Here is a 26,505-nt window from a genome sequence, read left to right as displayed (position 1 = left end):
TATATTTTCTCGCTGGAAAAGGAAATGGGTTTTCCCATCTATTTTGTGGGAAAACAATCGAGTCAAAGCGCGAGAAAGTGGGTTTTCCACGTCCTTATTTTCCTTTACCACGTCTGTAAATTCTCTTTCTCGAGAAACCTTGTGAACAGCGGAATACATCCCATCACGGGAAAATTTGCCCTACTTTCGTTTCCTTTCCTTTCTCGGGACGGCAAGTGAACAGAGCCATAGTGAAATCTTTTAAGGTCTTCTCTCGTGGAAGTAGACTTAGCCGAACCACATAAAATTTTGTATGCTTTATTTGTGGTTTATCTTGCACTTTACTTTATTTGTTCTTGCAAATGTACTTTAGAAACGTTGCGTATTGTTAACAAATAATACCAGAAAAACACTTTCGTGTTCAGATTTTGCTCCCCAATTCTGTAAAAACTCCTAGTAGGAAAAGAGGTCATGATTTTTTTTATAAAAGTAATTATGTGCAAGCGTGTGGATGGTTTTTACTTGCTTTTGGTTATTCTAGTTCTTTGTGGATTCAAAGAACAATCCTTCGTGGATTCGAAGGTCGACGGCGATCAACCCCGACTTGTTCTTTGCACTTCCTCCTACTCGAGGTCGTATCAGAACCCTGATACGTTCTCTTGTGGTGGTAGAGATGTTCAATTCTTTACAGACTATTGTTAATCAAATAGAGGAGCAATTAATACAGTTGAATCATGTTTAGCACGAGCAACCCCATATCGACAACGGTGATCGGCAACGACACGCTCAACCTCCACCCCGAGTTCCACTCATTAGCCCTAGAGTTTTGTATTTTCAAAAGGACAAGTATTCTAGGGAGGAGGAATTCGAAGAGCTTGTAAGCCCAATGGTTCTACCCTTGGCTATCCTCTATCTTGTTTTACAACACTCAAATGATTATGTACACTGATGATGTTTGATGTTTTAAGTTGAGGATTATAGATTTAAAAGCTTACGAAGCTTGGATCAAGCCTGTGGATGTATCATGGAGAATCAAAGGAAGTCGAGCACTGAAGATCCATAAAGGGAAGAAAACGTGAAGTGATGAAGAGCATATTGAAGATCAAGTGTAAAACAAGTCCTTTAGAGTGTAAAAACCCAATCCCAATCAAAGACCATCAAGATGCATTAGTGGGAGTTTAAAATAGTCCAAAAAATTGTATATAATCAAGAAAATCAATTGGACCAAAAGTGGAAAAATCCAAGAAATGTGACTGTTGAAATGGCCAAATAAGCACTAGCTTGGGCGTCCGAAGATGTTTCTCGGACGTCCAAGACAAGGTTAAGAGAACCAAAGAAATTCTCAGTTGTGTTTTCTCAGTTGCGTTGCTTCGCTTGCTCGAAGAAGTGTTCGGGCATCTGAGAAAAGTGTTCAGGCGTTCGAACGACATTTTTCTAGTTTTTTTTATACTTAAAGAGGCTAGTTGCTCAGGCATTCAAAGATCGCCCGAGATGACAGTTGGAAGTGCCATAATAGCTAGTTTTGGGTTTTTTATCCTATAAAAAAAGGGTTTCCACCCCTTTAATCACTTAAGACACTCTCTAAACGCAACCTTGAACATCCTACTAAGTGAGAAACATCTTTGTGCCTCTTGCAAATCATTTTGAGAAGGATTGGATGTTAGGACAAATTTGTATATCTTCATCTTCATCTTGTAGCCTTCAAAGGATTTTTTTTTCTTTCTTGCGCCTTTTATTTGGTGAGTGCTTGGAGATGCAGAGCTTTCTCCATGGTGGGATCTTCACTGAGGTTAGGAAGATGAGATTGTAAAGATGGGATCTTCAGTGAAGTTAAGAAGATCAAGTTTTAGTGGAAGCCATCAACGGGTTTTGGTGGAGTGGGGCTTGGGTTTAAGACTGAACCACTATAAAAATCTCCAGTGCAACTCTTTTCACGCTCTCTTTACTCTCATTTAATTTTTATCTTTCTAGTTTAAATTGGATATTGTTATTTTGGTTTAAATTTGTCACTAAGTTTTAAAAAGGGCAAAGATATTCTAAAACCCAATTTATGCCCCCTCTTGGGTTGTCATCACATCACCTGGGCCTCATATAAGTTGTATTTTCAATTGGTATCAGAGCTAAACGCTCTTTTTCACCTTTTAATTTATTTTCGATCTAGAGTGGATACATCATATTCTTTGCTCAGTTGGGAATTTTGATTGCAGGTTCAAAATTTATCCTTTTTCTTCCAAATCTTGATAAATTGCTATATTTAACCTATTTATATAGTAGATAACTATTTTGTTTTACATCTTTCTCTTACATGACCCTACCCAAATATAAATCTCATTCAATTACTTTATCCATCTATTTTGTTCTTTAATCGAATTTCAATTTCTTTTTCTCTTCAATCTTAAATTACTAACTAATTGTGCGTCGCACAGTAGGTCCCACAGTATTGCCTTAAGGAAGTCTTTTGTTTCTAAGCTTGTTGTCATGGTCTTTTGATTTTCTCTTGTACGTGTTCCTCAATCGGTTTAAGTATTTCATTTACATTTTTGTTTCCCTTCTAAATGTTGATTTATCTGTTTTGCCTCATTATGTTTTCATTCTTTTATTCTCTCTATTGATCTATGAATGTAAGAGCACATAAAAAAAGGTTGCTGGTTATTAGGCTCTCTCTCTCTCTCTCTCTCTCTCTCTCTCTCTCTCTCTCTCTCTATATATATATATATATATAGAGGAAAGTGTCTCTAGTCTCTCCCCTAGATAAGCTTATCTACTCCTCCCTTTAAAAAAACACAGTGGGCCCACGCTGTTTGGATGATCCAAAGCATTCATTTGATAGGTCCTAACATAGATAGGGTGTGCCCAAAAAATCAGCACCAAAGGGTCATCCTAGAACTTCATTTTGTGGGGCACACCGTGTCCAAAATGGACGCATATAAACGTGGACGTTTATATGTGTCCATTCTGGGTACCACAAGGCCCCACAAAACGAAGTTCTAGGATGACCCTTTGGTGCTGATTTTTTGGGCACACCCTATCTATGTTAGGACCTATCAAATGAATGCTTTGGATCATCCAAACAGCGTGGGCCCACTGTGTTTTTTTAAAGGGAGGAGTAGATAAGCTTATCTAGGGGAGAGACTAGAGACACTTTCCTCATATATATATATATATATATATATATATATATATATATATATATAGGGGAAAGTGATTGTGAGCGGCCCCTCATATAAGCTTATATGAGGTGACCGTTAAAAACATGGTGGGACCCACATTTTTTGGGTGACCCGAACCGGTCATTTGATAGGCCCTGACATAGATAGGGGTGCCCAAAAACTCAGCTCCATAGGATCATCTCAACCCCTGGTACTGTGGAGGTGAAAGAGGGGAAATTGGACGGGTAAGTGGGCAAATTTATACCCACCCATTTTCCCCTCTTTCACCTCCATATTCTAAGGGTTGGGACGATCCTATGGAGCTGATTTTTTGGGCACCCCTTATCTATGTCAGGGCCTATCAAATGACCGGTTCGGATCACCCAAAAAATGTGGGTCCCACCATGTTTTTAGCGGTCACCTCATATAAGCTTATATGAGGGGCCGCTCACAATCACTTTCCCTATATATATATATATATATATATATATATATATATATATATATATATATATATGAGGAAAGTGAAGCTACAACGCCGGCTTAAAATTCAATGGGCCCACATTGTTTTGGTGATCCAAACCATTCATTTGATTGGCCCTCACATAGATAGGGTGTCCACCAAAAATCAGCTCCATAGGATCATCCCAACCCTTCAAACTGTGGAGGCAAAAATGGACATATTTGTGAAGGTTTTTACACGTTCATTTTTGCCTCCACAAATTGTAGGGTTGGGATGATCCTATGGAGCTGATTTTTGGTGGACACCCTATCTATGTGAGGGCCAATCAAATGAATTCTTTGGATCACCAAAACAATGTGGGCCCATTGTATTTTAAGCCGGCGGTGTAGCTTCACTTTCCTCTATATATATATGGGAAAGGTGTGCGTACTCGGTCTTGTAGATAAGCTTATCTACTCGGTCGGGTTAAAAACAGTGGGAGCCCACATTTTTTGGGTGATCCAAACCATTCATTTGAAAGGCCCTTACCTAGATAGGGTGTCCACAAAAAATCAGCCCCATAGGATCATCCTAACCCATGCAACAGTGGAGGGAAAAATGGGCAGATTTGTGGACACCCTATCTAGGTAAGGGCCTTTCAAATGAATGGTTTGGATCACCCCAAAAATGTGGGCTCCCACTGTTTTTAACCCGACCGAGTAGATAAGCTTATCTACAAGACCGAGTACGCACACCTTTCCCTATATATATATATATATATATATATATATATATATATATAGAGAGAGAGAGAGAGAGAGAGAGAGAGAGGAAAGTGAAGCTACACCGCCGGCGTAGCTAACTTAGCTACACCGCCGGCTTAAAATACAATGGGCCCACATTGTTTTGGTGATCCAAACCATTCATTTGATTGGCCCTCACATAGATAGGGTGTCCACCAAAAATCAGCTCCATAGGATCATCCCAACCCTACGATTTGTGGAGGCAAAAATGAACGTGTAAAAACCTTCACAAATTTGTCCATTTTTGCCTCCACAGTTTGAAGGGTTGGGATGATCCTATGGAACTGATTTTTGGTGGACACCCTATCTATGTGAGGGCCAATCAAATGAATGGTTTGGATCACCAAAACAATGTGGGCCCATTGTATTTTAAGCCGGCGGTGTAGCTAAGTTAGCTACACCGGCGGTGTAGCTTCACTTTCCTCATATATATATATATATATATATATATATATATATATATATATATATATATATATATATATATATATGTGTGTGTGTGTGTGTGTATAAAACATGAGACAATGTACTTCACATAACAAGGATTTAGCTTTTACGATCCGCTAAGCTATTCTTTGTTATCCGTAAAAATAAGAGACAGCATGGAATTAGCTTTTACGCTTAGCACATAACAAGGATTCTATGTAAGATTGGATCAAGTACTTCACAAGCAATTAATTGTCAATAAGAATAAGCAGAATACAACTTATCACATATAGAAAATGCAATGTACCATGATATAAATACGAAAGTAACATAAAAATATCTAACTTGTCAACAACCAACAAATTTTCATGTTATAAAACATGAGACAATGTTTATTTTACTAGATATAGCTAGGTAAAGAAGGGAACTCTCCCAAAGGAATGCACTCCCACTCGGGAGGAAAAGGCATTACCATAGGTACCTTGGGAACTCTCCCAAACGCGCAGTTCCACTCGAAAGGCAAAACAGTACCAAAAGCTCCATGAAAACTCTCCCATAATTACACACTTCCAGTAGGAAGGCAAAGTGATACCTCAACCTAGCTATACTAGTCTTGCAATGAACATCAAACGATTCACTTGAATCGAACAATAACCAATCCATGGATTAAAAACTATCATATCAAACAATAATCAACCAAAGATTGTAAGCAACAATAAGTCCAACGAATCATAATTATTGTTCAACTTGCAGATTTTTAATAGAGATATATCAAACTAAACATGCCATTTGAATAACAGAGATATATATCAGTTCTAAAACAAAAATTATGATTTCTAACATGGTTCGTAAATCATGGTTTCCATGTGGTAAAACATCCTAACATAGAAGCACAAGTTACGTACCAATAATTTGAACAACTGATTCCTTTGAAACCCTCCTAGTTCAATCTTCCAAACAACGTAAAATTCATGTAACATCTATTTTAGAAAGTCGCTAATCTTTTGAAGAATAAATTACAAGTCTTTACGACCCAAAAGTCCAAAACAAGGGCCGAAATCCAAAACTGCAACACCAGCTGCACAATCTGAGGGAACTCAGCTCGATCGATCGATCCTTACTTGGTCAACTCTGATAGTTGACCGACCAAGCTCGGTCGACTATCCAGAACCCGATTATGGGTTCTGAGATTTGTGGGACTTGGTCCGTTTTGACACACAAAAACTGTCCAAAATCCCTGTTTTCTCTCTCCAAAGACTACTATAACACTCTTTATTAATCCCTTTAATCTAAAACAAGATTAGGGTTTTCAAAATACCTATAGATTATGTAAATCTTGGAGAAAACGCATTTTCCAAACCGTAATCTTTACAAAGTAATTTGCTACAAATATCTTATTTAAAAACATATTTTTCCATTGATTCTTAACACAATATCATCAAGATCAGTCTTGGGTTGGTGATTTCCATCCTCAGTTCGTTATCCAACCCAATGAATTTTCAAGAAAAACCCATTGGTTTGGTTTGATAACTCAACAATCTCTCAACCACATCGCCAACTCAAGATCCAATCTTGTTTTCTTCAATCAACATTAATGATTACAGATTGGGGAAGGTTTTTCAAGATCAAAACAAGAAGGATTGAATGAAATTTTCATATAAGAACTTTGCTACTTCGATCCTTTGTATGTATTATTTTTTTGAACATCGACCTTTTAAAAAAAATTGCATACCATCAACCACTCACCGTTTGGATGTGATCCCTTCTGCTTCTGCGCTATATCAGATTACTTAGAACATATGTAAATTTTAGAATTTTGGCTTACCATACTTTGGTTTATTTATAATTCTTTGGACTCATTTTGGCATACTAAACTCAACTGAATTGATTTATTATCATGTAGTTGAGCTTCGACTGACTGTGGATTAACATTTTTGAGACATTGATCCTTCCAGCATTGACAAAAGGAGCTGAAGATTAGATTCTGCCATGATCATGTTTTAGTTTATTTCTCTTTTATTTGATAGCGACCACTTTTGAACAGATGAATTAAACTATGCTAATTAATTTTGCTTTGAGACCTTTTTTTGTCAAACTTGTATTATAACATATGAGCTCAACCACCTCTATTTCCTTCCATTTATTATGTTTGATTCTTTCATTTCATTTGCTATTACATAATCAAATGCCGTGAATAAAATACAATTAGGATTATGTACATATAACACCCAAATTGAATCTTACCAAACAACATTAAGTCAGACATGGAACAAAATTCGTTGATGTAGACCTTTGATCTGGTAGGCAAGAACCATTCCATATGTATGATTAAGGGCTACAAATGTCATTGTTTTAGATTATCTGAGATGAGAAATTATAGATCAAGAGGATGGCATCATTAGATCAAGGATCTTCTTTAGCGAAAATCCCAATGTTTGTTACATTTAAGCTCTTACTTGTAATGCCATTTTGATTTTGGAATATCCTGACAATTATTAAGACATTAATAGAACCAAGGAAGGCGACAACCATAGCGTCATAAAATATGGAAAAAAATATAAAAAAGGGAGATACAAAGGTATTACAAATAGTCGGCCACACCTTTGTACGATCTATACCATTCTTTATTTTTCACCAATTAATTTCTTTTAGATCTAGCGTAGATACATCATATTCTTTGCTTGGTTGGGATTATTGATTGCAGGTACAAAATGTATATTTTTTCTTCCAAATCTTGATAAATTGTTATATTAAACCAATTTATATAGTAGATAACTATTTTGTTCTATTTCTTTCTCTAACATGACCCTACCCAAATATAAAACTTGTACAATTAGTCCACCCATCTATTTTGTTCTTGGATCTAATTTCAATTACTTTTTCATTTCGATCTTAAATTATTTCCTAACCGGGCATCGCATGGTTGGTCCAAATAGTATTGCCTTAAGGAAGTCTTCTATTCCTAAGCTTGTTGTCATGGTCTTTTGGTACTCATTCTTCAATTATTTTAAGTATTTCATTTCCATTGTTGTTTCCCTTCTTCAATTATTTTGCCTCATTATTTTTTCATTCCTTTATCCACTCAATTTATCTATGAAAGTAAGAGCACATGCAAAAGGTTGCTTGGTAATTAGGCTCTGTGTGTGTGTGTTTTTGAGTGTATGGGCCAGTGGGAATGTATATTCAATGGGTTTTCTTCTATGTAGGAAGGTTTTGTGTTTTGCAGGTACGACTTGAAAATGCTCTCCTTCTCTGTCTCTGTTTTCATGTGTGTGGGTGTATTTCCAATAGTTTTTCTTCTCTATAGGATTGTTTTGGTCTTTGTTAATATCTGAGGATTCTTTAGAATTTTGAAATTCCTTACTGGTTCATCAAATGTCCAAGAGCACTCCTTAGCAGTACGGCCAATATGAAATTTCAACCTAAATAGTTCAGATGGCAGATCATTTTTGTTAATGAAACATGGCATTAATTGTGGTTATTTTCCATTTTTTATGTAGGATGCTGCTGCTGCTGTCCCTGTTATGGCTCCTGCTCCTGTCCCTGCCCCAGCCCCTGCCCCAGCCCCAGCCATAGCCCCAGCCCCAGCCCCTGCTCCAGCACCTGCCCCAGCCCCAGCCCCAGCCGCTGCCCCTGTCCCAACCCCTGCCCCAGCCCCTGCCCCACTGACTCTAGGCTCCGGTGAATGGGTAAGCATCCAACTTTTGCTTGGAGATCTTACAAACACAAATCCAAACCTTAACTTTCAAAGTTTAATTTTGCTTTGAGACCTTCCTTTCTTGTCAAACATGTATTATAACATATGAGCTCAACCACCTCTATTTCCTTTCATTTATTATCTTTGATTCTTTAATTTCATTTGCTATTACTAAATCAAATGCCGTGAATAAAATACAATTAGGATTATGTACAAAGAACACCCAAATTGAATCTTACCAAAACAATATTAAGTCAGACATGGAACAAAAATTAGTTGATGTAGACCTTTGATCTGGTAGGCAACAACCATTCCATATGTATGATTAAGGGCTGCAATTGTCATTGTCTTAGATTATATGAGATGGGAAATTATAGATCAAGAGGATGGCATCATTAAATCAAGGATCTTCTTTAGGCGAAAATCCAAATGTTTGTTACATTTAAGCTCTTACTTGTAATGCCATTTTGATTTTGGAATATCTTGACAACTATTAAGACATTAATAGAACCGAGGAAGGCGACAACCATAGCGTCATAAAATATGGAAAAAAATATAAAAAAGGGAGATACAAAGGTATTACAAATAGTCGGCCACACCTTTGTACGATCTATACCATTCTTTATTTTTCACCAATTAATTTCTTTTAGATCTTGCGTAGACACATCATATTCTTTGCTCGGTTGGAATTATTGATTGCAGGTACAAAATGTATATTTTTTCTTCCAAACCTTGATAAATTGTTATATTAAACCAATTTATATAGCAGGTAACTATTTTGTTCTATTTCTTTCTCTTACATGACCCTACCCAAATATAAAACTCATACAATCAGTCCACCCATCTATTTTGTTCTTGAATCAAATTTTAATTTCTTTTTCTTTTCGATCTTAAATTAGTTCCTAACCGTGCATCGCATGGTTGGTCCCACTAGTATTTCCTTAAGGAAGTCTTTCATTCCTAAGCTTGCTATCATGGTCTTTTGATACACATTCTTCAGTCATTTTAAGTATTTCATTTCCATTGTTGTTTCCCTTCTAATTGTTGATTTATCTGTTTTGCCTCATTTTTTTTTCATTACTTTATTCTCTCAATGCATCTATGAAAGTAAGATCACATGCAAAAGGTTGCTTAGTAATTGGGCCCTCTCTCTCTCTCTCTCTCTCTCTCTCTCTCTCTCTCTCTCTCTCTCTGTGTGTGTGTGTGTGTGTGTGTGTTTGAGTGTATGGGCCAATGGGTATGTATATTCAATGGGTTTTCTTCTATGTAGGAAAATTTTGTCTTTTGCAGGTACAAGTTGAAAATGCTCTCCTTCTTTGTCGTTGTTTTCTTGTGTGTGTGTGTGTATTTCCAATAGTTTTTCTTCTCTATAGGATTGTTTTGGTCTTTGTTAACATCTGAGGATTCCTAAGAATTTTGAAATTCCTTACTGGTTTCATCAAATGTCCAAGGGAACTCCTTAGCAGTTGGGCCAATATGAAATTTCAACCTACATAGTTTAGATAGCTGGTCATTTTTGTTAATGAAACATGGCATTTATTCTGGGTTTTTTTCCATTTTTTATGTAGGATGCTTCTGCTGCTGTCCCGGTTGTGACTCCTGCTCCTGCCACTGCCCCTGCTCCTTCCCCCGCCCCTGCCCACGCCCCAGTCCTTGCCCCAGCCCCAGCCCCTGCTCCTGCGCCTGCCCCTGCCCCTGCCCCTGCCCAAGACCCTACCCAAGCCCCTGCCCCTGCCCTTGCCCTTGCCCCTGCTCCTGCTCCTGCTCCTGCTCCTGCCCCAGCCCCGCTGACTCTAGCCTCCGGTGAATCGGTGAGCGTCCAACTTTTGCTTGGTGATCTTACAAACAGAAATCCAAACCGTATCTTTCAAAGTTTAATTTTGCTTTCAGACCTTCCTCTTTTGTCAAACATGAATTATAACATATGAGCACAATCACCTCTATTTCCTTTCATTTATTATGTTTGATTGTTTCATTGCGTTTGGTATTACTGAATCAAATGCCGTGAATAAAATACAATTAGGATTATGTACAAACATCACCCAAATTGAATCTTACCAAAATAATATTAAGTCAGACATGGAACAAAATTAATTGATGTAGACCTCAGATCTGGTACGCAACAACCATTCCATATGTATGATTAAGGGCTACAAATGTCATTGTTTTAGATTATCTGATATGAGAAATTATAGATCAAGAGGATGGCATCATTAGGTCAAGGATCTTCTTTAGACGAAAATCCAAATGTTTGTTACATTTAAGCTCTTACTTGTAATGCCATTTTGATTTTGGAATATCTTGACAACTATTAAGACAATAATAGAACCAAGAAAGGCGACAACCATAGCGTCTTAAAATATGGAAACAAACATATAAAAGGGAGATACAAATGTATTACAAATAGTTGGCCGGTTGAGATTAATTTCTTTATTTTTGTACGATCAACCATTCTTTATTTTTCACAAATTAATTTCTTTTATATCTAGGGAAGATGCGTCATATTCTTTGCTCGGTTGAGATTATTGATTGCAGGTACAAAATGTATGTTTTTTCTTCCAAATCTTGATAAATTGTTATATTAAAGCAATTTATATAGTAGATAACTATTTTGTTCTATTTCTTTCTTTGACATGACCCTACCCGAATATAAAACTCATACAATTAGTCCTCCCATCTATTTTCTTCTTGAATCAAATTTCAATTTCTTTATCTTTTCGATCTTAAATTATTCCTAACCGTGCATCGCATGGTTGGTCCCACTAGTATTGCCTTAAGGAAGTCTTCTATTCCTAAGCTTGCTATCATGGTCTCTTGGTACGCATTCTTCACTCATTTTAAGTATTTCATTTCGTTGTTTCCCTTCTAATTGTTGATTTATCTGTTTTTACTCATTATTTTTTCATTCCTTTATTCTCTGAATTCATCTATGAAAGTAAGAGCACATGCAAAAGGTTGCTTGCTCTCTCTCTCTCTCTCTCTCTCTCTCTCTCTCTCTCTCTCTGTGTGTGTTTGAGTGTATGGGCCAGTGGGTATGTATATTCAATGGGTTTTCTTCTATGTAGGAATGTTTTGTCTTTTGCAGGTACGACTTGAAAATGCTCTCCTTCTCTGTCTCTGTTTTCATGTGTGTGGTTGTATTTCCAATAGTTTTTCTTCTCTATAGGATTATTTTAGTCTTTGTTAATATTTGAGGATTCTTAAGAATTTTGAAATTCCTTGCTGGTTTCAGCAAATGTCCAAGAGAACTCCTTAGCAGTAGGGCTGAAATGAAATTTCAACCTACTTAGTTTAGATAGCTGATCATTTTTGTTAATGAAACATAGCATTTATTGTGGGTTTTTTTCCTTTTTTTTATGTAGGATGCTTCTGTAGATGTCCCTGTTATGGCCCCAGCCCCAACCCCAACCCCAGCCCCATCCCCAGCCCCAACCCCAACCCCAGCCCCATCCCCAGCCCCCTGGCCCTGTCCCAGCCCCAGCCCTAGCCCCAGCCCCTGCCCAAGTCCCTACGTCTGCCCCTGCCCCAATGACTCTTGCTTCCAATAAATCTGTAAGCGTCAAACTTTTGCTTGGGGATCTTACAAACACATATCCAAACCTTATTTTTCAAGGTCTACTTTTGCTTTGAGACCTTCCTTTTTGTCAAACAATTATTTTAACATATGAGCTCAAACACTGCCAATTGCTTTCATTTTTTATGTTTGATTCTTTCATTTCATTTCTTATTACTGGATAAGATTCCATGAATAAAATTCAATTAGGATTATGTACAAGCAACACCGAAATTGAATCTTACCAAAACACTCAGACATGGAACATAATTAGTTGATGTAGACATTTGATCTGGTAGGCAACAACCATCACATATGTATGATTAAGGGCTACAAATGTCATTGTTATAGATTATCAGAGACGAGACATTATAGATCAAGAGGATGGCATCATCAGATCAAGGATCTTCTTTAGGTGAAAATCCAAATGTTTGTTACATTTAAGATCTTAGTTGTAATGCCTTTTCTATTTTGGAAAATCCTGTCAACTATTAAGAAATTAGTAGAATCGACGAAGGCGACAACAATAGGGTTATAAAATATGGAAAAAATCATATAAAATGGACATACAAATGTATTGCATATAGTCGGCTTCACATTTGTATGATTTATACCATTCTTTATTTTTCAAAATTTAATTTCTTTTAGATCTAGAGTAGATACAGCATATTCTTTGCTCAGTTGGGATAATTGATTGCAGGTTCAAAATGTATGTTTTTTCTTCCAAATCTTGATAAATCGTTATATTAAACCTATTTATATAGTAGATAACTATTTTGTTCTATATCTTTCTCTTACACTACCCTTCCCAAATTTAAAACTCATACAATTACTCCACCCATCTATTTTGTGCTTGAATCAAATTTAAATTTATTTTCCTTTTCGATCGTAAATTATTTCCTAACCGTGCATCGCACGGTTGGTCCCACTAGTATTGCCTTACGAGCATCTTTTGTTTCTAAGCTTGTTGCCATGTTCGTTTGATTTTCTTTGGTACGCGTTCTTCTATCAGTTTAAGTATTTCATTTACATTGTGGTTTCCCTTCTAATTGTTGATTTATCTATTTTGCCTCATTATTTTTTCAATTCTTTATTCTCTCAATTGATCTATGAAAGTAAGAGCGCATGCAAAAGGTTGCTTGGTAATTGGATTCTCTCTCTCTCTCTCTCTCTCTCTCTCTCTCTCTGTGTGTGTGGTCCTGTTGGTATCTATTTTCAATGGGTTTTCTTTTGTATAGGAAGGTTTTGTCTTTTGCAGGTACGACTTGAAAATACTCTCCTTCTCTGTCTCTGTATTTATGTGTGTAGGTGTATTTCCAATAATTTTTCTTCTCTATAGAATTGTTTTGGTCTTTGTTAATATCTGAGGATTCTTAAGAATTTTGAAATTCCTTGAAGGTTTCATCAAATGTCCAAGGACACTCCTTAGCAGTAGGGCCAATATGAAATTTCAACCTACATAGTTTAGATAGCTGAACATTTTTGTTAGTGAAAATGGCATTTGTTGTGGGTTTTATTTTCCATTTTTTATGTAGGATGCTTCTGTTGCTGTCCCGTTTATGGCTCCTACCCCTGCCCCTGCCCCTGCCCCAGTCCCTGTCTCAATGGCTCTTGCCTCCAATAAATCGGTAAGCGTCCAACTTTTGCTTGGAAATCTTACAAATGCAAATCCAAACCTTATTTTTCAAGGTTTAATTTTTCTTCGAGACCTTCCTTTTTGTCAAACAAGTATTATAACATATGAGCTCAAACACTTATATTTGCTTTCATTTTTTTTTGTTTGATTCTTTAATTTCGTTTGCTATTACTGGATCGGATATCGTGAATAAAATTCAATTAGGATTATGTACAAACAACACCCGGATTGAATCTTACCAAAACAATATCAGGTCAGACATAGAACATAATTATTTTATGTAGACATTTGATCTGGCAGGCAACAACCAAACCATATGTAAGATTAAGGGCTACAAATGTCATTGTTTTAGATTATCTGAGACGAGACATTATAGATCAAGAGGATGACATCTTCAGATCAAGGATCGTCTTTATGCGAAAATCCAAATATTCATTTCATTTAAGCTCTTATTTGTAATGCCATTTTGATCTTGGAATATCATCTCAACTATTTAGACATTAATAGAAACAAGGAAGGTGACAATCATAGCGTCAGAAAATATGGAAAAACTCATATAAAATGTAGATACAAATGTATTACAAATAGTCAGCCTCACCTTTGTATGATCTATACCATTCTTTATTTTTCACCATGTAATATCTTTTCGATCTAGAGTACTTACATCATATTCTTTGCTCAGTTTGGAATATTGATTGCAGGTTCAAAATTTATCCTTTTATTTCCAAATCTCAATAAATTGTAATATTTAACCTATTTATATAATATATAACTATTATGTTCAATATCTTTTTCGTGCATGACCCTACCCAAATATAAAACTCTTACAATTACTCCACCCATCTATTTTGTTCTTTGATCAATTTTCAATTTCTTTTTGCTTTCGATCTTAAATTACTTCCTTACCATGCATCTCACTGTTGGTTTTACTAGTCTTGTCTTAAGGACAATGGGTTTTGACCCATGCTTCAGCCTATAAGTGTTTTTACTCTTAATTTTGATATTTTGTACTATACTATGTGTTTTGGGCAAATGTTGTGAACCCATCAAACTTGGTTTACGGTTCGGCCATGAAAACCCATCAAACTTGATTTGTTTTTGTGGTCCTTTTTATCTTATGCATGGGATGTCGGTTTTGGTTGGTGTGTTGCCTCATAAAGTTTTACAAGATTGGCGGTGCCCCTAGCTAGGACACAATCGGCCTTTTACCACTGACACCAAAAGAGATTTAGTAATAACTTTGAAATGATATTTCCACTCCTTTGTTTTAAAGATGACAATCCTCTTTTCATTTTACACCTGTTTAATTAGCTGTTTCTTTCAAGAAGCAATCAAAAACCTGTTTAGTGAAATGAGTGGGAGTCTGGATAATCAATTCAATAGGTCTTAACTATCTAAAGCTTTTTTCCCATTGAAGTCCACAGCCACACCTCACTTGCTGGCCCAGTTGAGAGAAGGTCTGCTTGGAACACCACTACCAACTCCAACTCAAACGGAACAGCCACCCCTACGATTGACCACCTGGCCTGCGACAGAACTTCATAAGGCTGGAGTTAAGTTCGTAAAGTTAGAGGATCTTGGCATCAATGACATTAAATTCAACAACGGTACTCTCAGCCTCCCCTATCTTGACGTGGATGATACAATGGAAACCAAGTTCCTGAATTTAATTGCCTATGAGCGCCTTCACTCCAGAGCAGGATACCAAGTGATTTCCTACATCTTTCTCATGAGCACCCTTATTCGATCCACTAAGGATGCGAAATTGCTTGAGTCCCACTCGATACTCTCCAAGTCACATGAGAGGGGGCAGGTACAAGTGGTGAGGTTCTTTCTGCAGCTCGGAAATGGCATTCGAATCGACCCGGCAAGTAATCTGGCACAGGTGATGCTGTCGTTGGAGGACTACCACAAGAAATACAAAGATAAGTGGAAGACAAAGTGCAAACGATTTGTTAAGGATTCGTTTACCATTCTAGTCAATAAATACTTCAAGAGCCCTTGGACTCTCATCTCACTCTTGGCGGCAGCAGCTCTATTGGCCCTCGCCAGTACTCAGACTTACTATTCTAGCCATAAGAAATCCAAATGAATCTGCTACCCCTCCCACGTCCTTGGGATAGTGCTTTGTCTCAGTTCTACACATTTTTAATATCTCTTGATTCGTCTTTTCGCATCATTTTTTTTTTTTTTTTGGCTACTGACTCTCTCTGGTCTTCGTATCATGTATCTTCTGCATTATCATTTCCCGAAAGGACTTCATTTTCAATAAAAGTTAAAGGGGATGGAAATTCAATTATTTAAGGAAAAGATAACTTTGAAATGATCTTTCCACTCCTTTTAGCAGGATGTACTATAGATGATACATGTTACCAAATTGGCAAAAGCCAATCAATTGGTCGGTCAAGATCATGTGAAGGGTACTTAATTCTTATTTTATGTAGAGCATATCAAGTGAACTGTTCATATCATCCGGTTCGGGTTCCGGTTGACTTTTCCCAACCCGGGTTGGGTTCGGGTCGGATTCAGGTAGAGTGTATGGCAACCCGATCCGAGTGAAACCCAATTTTTTTTTTTTTTTTTTTAGTTTTTTAAGCTTAAACACTCGGGTTGGGTAATGTTGAAGTCGTGTCGGGTTGGAAAAATGGGTTGTTCGGATCGGGTCGAACCTCTTCGAGTTAGAAATCGGGCCAGATCGGGTTTGGGTTGGAAAAATGGGTTCCTCGGGTCAGGTGGTCAGGTCTGGTTGGCCTCAACCCGACCAACCCGACCGACTTGAGTTGCACCCCTAGTGTGCATTTCAAAGGTTGTAAATTCCAGATTTTAACTTACAAAATACAGCCTTTAGCTTATAAAACTCAGGTTTTAGCTTGTAAAATCTAGGATTGTTCCTGTATCCATATGGAGACTTAGAAATATTTTTTCTTTGCAATCTCTCCCGGAAAATTGATACAATACAAACCGGGCTCATCGCCTAAGGAAGGCCCTGCTTGAATTACTTGAACTTTCTTGAAAAGTTTTGAAAAGAAAAACTTTTCAGGAATTGCTTGATTTTTAATTGTTGATCACACAGGAAAAAAAAGTCGCTAATGCAATTCAAGTTTTCTTTAGGGGCCTTCAATGTATAATGATCTTTCTCTAAATAAGTCAATGCTCATATTATTTCTCTGGGAAATTTTTTCCACAGGAAATGTTTTTCTTGCAATCCAAACAGGACCTCAAGAGACTCGTTCCAAAAGACAGCTGCCAAAAATTCCTCCAAAAGGAGAGATAACTATCCACGTGTTCCAACTTTACCTAAAAGAGAACCCACTAAAAAAGGCAGACAAATCGCGGCCCTTGGATCACTATTGGATGAAATGTGAAATTATCGAACGGTCAATATTCAATATGAAACCGTAAATTAGAAAGCATCTAGGGTTTCTTAGTAAAGAGTCAAATACGGCATTTTAGAAATTTCAAAGCTCACGACTTAATCTCGACCGCTAAAACAAGTGTTACCAATTCCTCGCCGTGGAATAAATGTAGACGGCTTGATTCGAACCTTTGATTGAAACCATTGGATAGAAAATCTAACGGGGGAGAAAGAAACCCTAATGAGTTGGGGCCTAAAACTGTCATTTTCAAATTTTAAATAGAGAAAATTGACGTATGTTAGTTTTAGGGCTTTTAGCAATTAATTTTCAAAAGTAGGACTGCTTGGAAAATATGCTTTTCTTAGGGATTACTAAGCAATTATTTTGCCATGTAGGGACTAATAATAAAAAATCCCTAAAATTTATGAACACTAGGCCGTTTGGATACGCGGATTTTAGAATCCAGGTTTTTAGTTTGAAAACAGTGTAAAAGAAGGTTAGAGAAAAGAGAACAAGAGGAGCAGCGGTCATTTTTTACTCATTTTTTACTTCTCTCCCTTCTTTCCATCAGCAAGAGAGTAGCAGATCCTCCCATATTTCCAGGTTTTAGAAATCATAGGATGTAGGAGAGATTTTTAAAACCTGATTTTCTTGCTTAAAATCCAAAAATCGCTACCAGGATCGACAACATCCAACAACTTGATGCATATCCTCTTTTACTCTGTTTTCAAACTAAAAACCTGGATTCTAAAATCCACGTATCCAAACGGCCAAAACACCCAATAGAAACAAAAATTATCTGTGACTATAGATAGTAAATAAATTATTTATTAAAATATTCAGCGACGGAACTTATTATACCTCACAAATTCTTTTTTCACTAGCAAAATGCTTGTTGCCCACCACCCGTCTTTTTTATCGAAAAACCTCCCATGATATTTAGCGATTGATTGTTTCTTCCATCGTTGTTTGTGCTGTGAGCAATGGACATAGTCAACAGTCGTTATTGGATTTTAAGAATCATGTTGCACGTTGCTATTTGATTTTGGGTGTTTTTCTTGTGCTGTCATGATTTTCTTCTAATTTTCTTCTAATTTTAAGAATCATGGGCCATGGTTGGACCGGTTTGGGCCGAATCAGGCTCCTTTCTAATTCAATCATCCATCCAGTTTTTAAAATATAGTTTTTTTTTTGGCTATTTATTATCCATTGTTAGGCGGATATTTTAATCCAACACCGTATACCAAGAGTAACTCAAGAGAAAACCCATAAGAGAAAACTCAAGAAAAAATCCAAGAGAAAATACCCAAGAGAAAATACCTAAGAGAAAACCCCAGGAAAAAAACACTTTCTTCGATCTGCCTCCCTCTCTCTCTCTCTCTCTCTCCCTCTCACACACACACACACACCCAAGCCACTCTTCCTTCCACACACAAATTGTGTGAATGTGAGATTTCATATTTAGGTTTAACAAAACCTAAACTAAAGACTTTCTATTTGTGTCCTTGCCTTCCCACCCAAGCAACTACCGTGTGGTGGGAAATAAGGTAACTTTCCAACAATCTCTACCTTTGCTTATTTTCCAGCCACCTGAAGTTTTTCTGTTGATGTATCCACCGATCCGCTGTCGCCGCAAACCACCATTGACCTTTCGAAGTTTAGCTACACACCCTCGAATCATCCTAGTTCTGACTCATCCTGATTCGACCAACACGGCCAATGCACATGTGTAGCCAACCCGTTGACTCATCCAGTCAACCTTGGAGAGGGATCTCGACCAATCCTCCCCAACGCAGGTACTGTCACCTTCTCACCATCATCTACAACCTGGAAACCTGTCTCTGCACCAACTGCGAAAGAGACACGTGCGTGCACACAATTACCATATTTCTAACAGCCCATCGAGATCTTACGAACACTAGTCACTGTGTTCCGACCAGACGGTATAATCCACGACACTCATCTCCTTTCATCAGAACCATACAGCCGCGTGCGATTTTCATGGATTCACCCGCAGCTGAAAACTTGCAACCCCTAGAGTCCAATCGACCAAGAGATACTATATTCTTCTGTAGCTTTGGGACATATGCCATACCACCCAAAGTACGAACCACTCCATCAAGCATTTTGATCTTCACCGTCCCAACTCCCGTGACGTCACAAGTAGACCTATCACCTAAGGACACAACACCCGCCCTTGTCTCCTGGAATATCTCTAAATATTCCCTCATGGAGCATACATGAAGAGAGCACCCTGAATCTAAAATCCACTCATCATGAGGAGAAGTTTGATTACTTGTGCAGACTGTGAGAACTTCTCCTAACTCTTCACCCTGCTCATCCGTTACCGCCACGACAACATTCGTAGCACCATTGTCTGTCCGGTCAGCTCGCTTTGAACAATCCCGCTTAATGTGGTCATATTCCTTGCAATGGTAACACTGCACACCCTTTCCGCCGACCCTGGATCTTGTCCTGTCTTTTCCTAATCTCCTGTCAGATGACTTTTCTCTTTGATTCCCATCATGAACAATCAACTCATGCTCTTCATTTCCACCAAGAACAGATTTCTTCCACATCTCATTTGATAAGAGTGACGCCGTGACTTCCTCTAATTTTATTATCCTTACCATACAACAAAGTCGTCACCAGGTTGTCATACGAATCAGGAAGTGAAGTATGAAACAAAAGGGCCTTATCTTCTTCCTTCAACTTTTCGTCAACCTTATGGAGCTGATCCACAAGCCCGTTGAACACCGTAATGTGTTCCAGAATATCCCCACTTCCTGCATCTTCAGCCCATAAAATTACCGCTTCAGATACAACTTGTTGGCCAAGCTTTTTGACATATAAAGCTTTTCCAAGTTCTCTCATGATTTAGGAGAATCTTCTTCTTCAATAATATTAAACATAACGCTATCTGCCAGATATAGTCGAATTGTGGTGACCGCCTTCGACTTAATGTCTTACCACTCGGCATCTGTCATCTTCTATGGCTTCCCATCCTTTCCCTTTAACGCCTTAGCCGAGCCTTGTTGAACTAGGATGTCCTTCGCCCTCATCTGCCATAGGGTGAAACTTCCCTTTCCGTCAAATCTGTCAATGTTAAATTCAGTAGAACTTGATTCTATCGTCAGCTTAGATTACTTCGCACTTCTCGGTGTATTGCTCCACCTCGAACGAGAATCTTTCTTGGACAATCTTTCTACTCTAAAGATCGTTCTAACTGTGATCCAACCACAACACTCACGATCACTCCACCCGGCCTCGACGATCGCTCCAACCACGGCTCTGATACCACTTGTTGAGAAAATCTGCCAGGACAATCCGATCCGATCGTGCACAAATTAATGGAAAAATAAAAATAACAAACAAGCCACAAGATGAACACCAAGATTTTACGTGGTTCGGCCAAGCCTACTTCACGGGCGAGAAACACGATCTTCCACTATGAGAAAAACAAAATACAAGGACTACAATGGATTAGTTTCAAACCCACAAATTCGCAACCCTTTCCCTGCTTCTCAATTCAAGATGGCAACCAAGAGTAACTCAAGAGAAAACCCACAAGAGAATATCCGAGAAAAAACCCAAGAAAAAGTACCCAAGAGAAAATACCTAAGAAAAAAAAACTTTCTTTTTCTTCTCTCTCACACACACCCAAGCCACTCTTGCTTCCAAACACAAATCGTGTGAATGTGAGATTTTATATTTAGGTTTTAACAAGGGCGCTGATAATCCCCCTCCCCCCTCTACGGCTACTAACGCAATTTGATAGACCACATCGTAAATAGGTGGTGTCCCTAAAAACCATTTCCAAATGATGATCCTAGCCCTTAGATATAAAGAGAAATAATTTTTTACTATTTAAAAAATTATGAATAATTAAAAAAAAAAAAAAAACGCATTGTTTGAATTAAATAAGGAATTTTTGAATTTAATGAATAACTCGTTAGTTTCTAAAATGCCATTGTAGTGAATTTGAACTCACATCATAATATAGCAATTAGCAAACAAGGGAAGTCAACTACCCTTTTTACATTTTTTTTCGAAATTTTTTTTTTTTTTGGAAGCCAACCAATTATTCCAAAAGTTTAAAGCTGTTGGAGATGACAATATTTACACTTTCATACTTTACCCTTTTTAAGGTTTGCTTCCACTACATGTGGACTTTTATTATCAAGGATTTTTAAACCTTGGGAAACAACCTTGGGAAACAACCCTGTTGGAGATGGCCTTATTTAATCTTTTATTCTTCAACACATCTTCTATTCCTTTTCTTATAAAATTCTACACCGAGAGCCCCACCAACATTGAAACCAAATCATGAAATTGACTTGAGAAAACGGGAGGAAAATGCTACCTCAGCAGTTAGAAGAATCAGAAGAAAGAATGATTAAGCAGCTGGTATGACCTTGTGGGTTTCAAGCCATGAAGACGGTGGAGGAAGGATTACTAACAGGAGAGAAAAGTAACTTGGTAGCCGATATTGAGAACCAAATCCTCCCTAACAATTTTCGTGGAGATGAGGAAGAGAAACCGGAGGATGTGGTGGCGCCGGTGATGGTGGCGCGAGTCACCGAGATAGAGGAGGTCGACGAGGTAGTGGTGGGGGCAAACGCGCCGGTTATGGTGGCGCCAGTCACAGAGATAGAGGAGGTCCACGAGGTCGTGCCGGGAGCGATCGCGCCGGTGATGGTGGCGCCAGTCACCGAGATAGAGGAGGAGGAGATATTGAGGGAGAGGTCGATTTATATGGTACCGGAATGGATAAAACGGCTAAATACAGAGGCCTACGAACCACAGATAGTGTCCATAGGACCCTACCATCATGAGAAATCACACTTGATGCCATTAGAAGAGCACAAGCAAAGATCTCTCCATCAGTTTATCAAGAGATCAAAGAAGGCCGAGGAAGATTACAAGAGGGCATTAGAGGAAGTGGAGAAACAACTGAGAAGCTCTTATGAGCGGCTTCATGAGGCGTGGAATGATTCAGCCAAATTCTTGAAACTGATGCTGGTGGACGGATGTTTCTATATCGAGTTTGGAAGAGTATTAGAGCGGAAGAAGAACGACTATTCTGGCACAGACCCCATTTTCAGCTTTCATGGCAGCTCCATCATCGCTCCCTCCATTAGGCGAGACACGATGATGCTTGAAAACCAGCTGCCTTTACTGGTTACTAAGATTTTGCTAGCTGTTGAAAGTGGTACAAAGAGAGACGAGGTCTGTATGACTTGCTTCAATTTTCTTTAACTTTCAGCACCATATGTGAATTCTTTTTCCTGGAATATCCCAATGGTGAGGGAGGGATATATAGGAGATGGACAGAGTGAGAGGAGAGGGAGATAAAAAGCCTGAAAAACCAGAGAACAAAAAACCCCACTCAAAATATGGACTTTTGCAGTTTTTCCTGACTTTTTAGCCACATCCACCCTCAATTTATTCGTGTCCTCTCAAGACTCTTCTTCTCCCACAAGCTCTACTCCTCTGTACTCCTCTCTCACCACTTGGAGGCACTAATTTATTATGAAGAAAAACAAAAGGAAGTGATATATCTGCCCTTTTTTATTACTTTGTACGGCAAGGCCAGTGGCATTCAACCCCATTGAACTCTTCTGACGTGAAGGACATCAGCCCATCTATAGTCATTCATACACTGCTGCTGGCTGTCCGAAGTAATCAAAATGGGCAGATATATCACTTCCGGGCCGATATTTTTTCCCCATCTGACGTGATTTGAAGTCAAAGAGCGTTAAAGTCTGCCCACAATTCATGTTAAAATGGGTGCTTCTTATCCTACAGCGGTGCGAAAAAATCATCTCCCAAAAAAAATTTCTAGCTGCCGGACATGGCAGGCTCCGCTTATTTCGACTAAAAATGGGTGAAAAACAAATTTCACACCCAATTTTTCGACTTGAAGACTGCATAAAATTTGTTTTATGCTTGTCTTTTCACTTAAATAATGAACGGGCATAAAATTTCTTTTACGCCTATTTTCTACTTATGAATGGACATAAAGTTTGTCTTATGGCTATTTGTTCACATAAAAGTTGGCATAAAGTTTGTTTTACACGTACCCATTTTCCGACACCGTATGGAAAGGAAAATGAGATGTAGACAGCTCTTTACGCCCATTTTTTGTAGAAAGAAATGGAACCATATATAAAAGGAAAATGATATGTCGACACCCATAGTGAAACGTGGTTCGGAAAAAAACAGGGGACGGCAAAAATTCGAGTTTAATACGGCATTGGTTGAAAAAAAATCCGAGTGAAAAATTGGAAACACAAGAAAATGAGTTTAGACTTTTGTCACTTACAAAATATGATTGGGTAAAATTGGAAAGGTGGCCAAAAAAACATGTTTAAAAGGGTTTTAAACAAGAGAGATTTTTTTTTATGAGTTTTTTTTTTAAACAAGGGAGTTTTGCTGACTCATGTGGACTCCCAAGTGGGCATAGGGGATGAGATGACCGCTCCCTGTGCATCATGGCCAAATTATTGAAGGTGAGTACAATTTGCCCTCCAGGCTCCTTTTACCACCTCATCAATGTGGGCCTCTGACGTGCCGCATAAGGTTGGGCTCCTTGAAAAACTGACAGGTACTCGATAGCTGATAAGGGTTTTTTTCAATAATTGTTAAGAATCCTAGTGCGTAGAGTAGACTAAGTAGTTGTGTCCAAGGCTTAAAATTTTGGTTTCGGTAGCGGTTTCGGACCCTGAAAATTTGAAATTTTGACCGAAATTTTGAAATTTCGGTCGAAATCTTGTACAAAACCCGAAACTAATATTTTATTCAATATTAAATTTCTGCCGAAATTACTAAAATTTCGGTGAAATATAATATTAATATTAAAAAAAAAATTGGGTCAAATTTTGGAAAAACCAAAATTACGGTCGAAATAAATGACCGTTAAAACCATGGTTGTGTCTAGGTAGGATTAGGATTTGAGTATGCTTAGGGTCCTTGAATTTTCAAGGCAGTTACTTGCAAACGCAGTTTCCTATCTCAATAGGTGAGAATTTATGTGGTGGCTGACCCTCAAAATTACAAGGGCAGGGTGGCAAAACTCTGCCCCTTGATTATTGATTCTGGTCAAACCACCTTTTTTGACTTCCCACTTAGATAAAAAAATCAAGGGGCATAGTTTTGTCTCTTGCTCTTGTAATTTTGATGGTCGGGCATCATATAAAAACTCCTCAATAGGTTACCTTGAGATTTTAATAGCATCCTATTCATATGGGAAATCCCCATTCATCCCTTAACCCAAATACGCTTTGTGTATGACTTTGAAAAACGTTATTGGGTGATATTTTAACCTTTGGGTCTTCAAGGCAAAAGTGCGTACAACTCGAAATAACTACAACCGGGAGAGAAAAAGTAAAAAAAAGGCAGAGTTGGGTTTTAAAGAAAATTGAAGATCGAGTAACGTTTTACGCTTTGGGTCTTCAAGGCAAAAGAGGGTACAACTACAGCCAAGAGAAAAAGAAAAAAGTCAGAGTTGGATTTTTACAGAAAAGTGAAAATGCCATCGCTGGTTCTTCTTGGGCATTCTTTTGGGTGAAGGAAAAATGAAGAAGAAGAGTTTTTTATCTCTCTTGGGTGAAGGAAAAATGAAGAAAGAAGAGTTTTGGATCTCTCTTGGGTGAAGGAAAAATGAAGAAAGAAGAAGAAGCAAGGCTATTTTAGGAAGCGAAAGAGCTTAGAACCTAGACGGCGTAGATATTGTTTCTCATTTATCTGGAGAAAGCTTTGGGCTTTTGTATTACTTTGGAAACGTTGTGTATTGTTAACACGTAATACCAGGAACACACTTTCGTGTTCAGATTGTTAACGGGCCACCGTAGAGGTCTGATTTTGTGCCTCAATTTTTCAATAAGTGGTATCAAAGCTTTGGTTTTATAATGGCGGTGACGGTTTCTAGTGTAAAGTTTGAAGTTGAAAGATTTGACAAGAAGAACAATTTTAATTTGTGGCAAGTCAATCTTCGTTTTTTGTTAGTTCAACAATGATTACATAAAGCATTGTTAGGGAAGACGAAGAAGCCTGTAGATATGTCAGACGATTTCTCAGATGACATGGATTTGAAGGCTATGAGCTCTATTCGCTTATCGTGGGAAATGATGTCAAATACCATGTCATGTATGAGAAATCTACAGCAGATATGTGGTTAAACTTGAGAGCTTGTATATCACAAAGTCTCTTACAATCAGGTTGTATTTGAAACAACAATTTTACACCTAGAATATGAAGGAAGGGACTGAAGTGATAGAACATTTGAATGCCTATAATAAGATAATTTGTCAATTATCGAATATTGATGTGAGAATTGATGATGAAGACAAGGCCTTGATTTTATTGACTTCTCTACCTCCATTGTATGAACATTTGGTTACAACACTACTTTATGATAAGGATACTATAAAGCTAGATGACGTCACTGTTGGTCTACCTTCTAATGAGATAAGAAAGAGGCCTACGGGTGAGAAGCAAGCAGGTTTTCAGAGGTATACCACTAGAATAGGAGAAAGGGAGTAATCAAGGCAAGTCTAGGTCAAAATTGAAAACAGGGAAAGGCAAGATAAAGTGTTTCTATTGCCATAAATTGGGCATGTAAAGAAAGAATGTCGAAAACATAAGGAAGATCTGGAAAAGAAGCAAGGAGAGGCTTCAGAACAAGCAAGTGTAGCAGAAGAAAACTCAAATGAATACTACGGTAAGGTGCTCACTAGCTCATCAGGTATTGATTGTTATCATGACGTGTGGATCCTTAATACAGGATGTTCTTTTCATATGTGCCTACATAGACATTTGTTCTCTACATATGAGTAGTAGAATGATAGCTCGGTTTTGATGGGGAATGACAATTCTTTCGAGACAGCTGGGATAAGCACAGTAAATTTAAAGATGTATGATGGGACCATTAGAACCTTGACAGGAGTTAGACATGTTCCAAAGCTGAAGAAAAATTTGATTTCTTTTGGTGGTTTAGACACTAGTGGATGTCTGTTTACTGGAGATGGTGGAACTCTAAAAGTTGTAAATGGTTATCTTATGGTCATGAAGGCAAAGATGATCAAAAATTATTTTGATTAGTTGAAAGTTGTAAATGGTTATCTTATGACAAGCCAGGTTGCCTACGTACCCCTGAAAATGTGAGGATTAGGTCATAACGTAGTTCAAACTCTTAAAAAAATGCCCATGGTTTATTATGTGTTTGAAAAAATTGTTTAGTTTTAATCTTTTGGCTCAAATGGTTCACAAATGGATTTTAAAACATTAGGATTTTTGCTAATAAAGGCTCAAACGTCCAAGGATGGCCTCCTGATGTCTTGACTTGCAAGCTCTTTTGCTTAAGGTTCAAAGACTTTGAATATTTTTGTCGAAGAGTCTGATGATTTTTCTGGCAAGACTTCAACCACAATATTCCACTCAACTTACACTTGTCTCAAAGATTT

General features: G+C 37.8%; 2 protein-coding genes across 6 annotated transcripts in view; both read left to right on the top strand.

The window, feature by feature from the left end:
- The window catches only part of LOC143880424 (UPF0481 protein At3g47200-like), a 28,046-nt gene extending 12,050 nt beyond the window's left edge, over window positions 1-15,996 (top strand). Inside the window, exons 2-5 of one of the 4 annotated variants that reach the window (XM_077383422.1) lie at window positions 8,300-8,488; window positions 10,065-10,307; window positions 13,585-13,677; window positions 15,103-15,996. In XM_077383422.1, the coding sequence (XP_077239537.1) occupies window positions 8,300-8,488; window positions 10,065-10,307; window positions 13,585-13,677; window positions 15,103-15,777 (1,200 nt within the window). In that variant the 3' untranslated portion in view covers window positions 15,778-15,996. Of the gene's footprint in view, window positions 1-8,299; window positions 8,489-10,064; window positions 10,308-13,584; window positions 13,739-15,102 lie in introns of all 4 variants that reach the window. The other 3 variants (XM_077383425.1, XM_077383424.1, XM_077383423.1) reach the window with 3 other exon arrangements.
- Window positions 15,997-21,245: 5,249 nt separating this feature from the next.
- The window catches only part of LOC143880423 (UPF0481 protein At3g47200-like), a 146,690-nt gene continuing 141,430 nt past the window's right edge, over window positions 21,246-26,505 (top strand). The window contains exon 1 of one of the 2 annotated variants that reach the window (XM_077383419.1): window positions 21,246-22,270. In XM_077383419.1, the coding sequence (XP_077239534.1) occupies window positions 21,473-22,270 (798 nt within the window). In that variant the 5' untranslated portion in view covers window positions 21,246-21,472. The remainder of the gene's footprint in view (window positions 22,271-26,505) is intronic. The other variant, XM_077383421.1, reaches the window with a different exon arrangement.

Source organism: Tasmannia lanceolata, unplaced genomic scaffold (genome assembly GCF_043159265.1).
Source record: "Tasmannia lanceolata isolate RefF3 unplaced genomic scaffold, GAP_Taslan_0.1 ptg000006l, whole genome shotgun sequence".
Lineage (NCBI taxonomy): Eukaryota > Viridiplantae > Streptophyta > Magnoliopsida > Canellales > Winteraceae > Tasmannia > Tasmannia lanceolata.
Note: the sequence above shows the minus strand (reverse complement) of the source record. Positions and strands in the feature narration are given on the sequence as shown.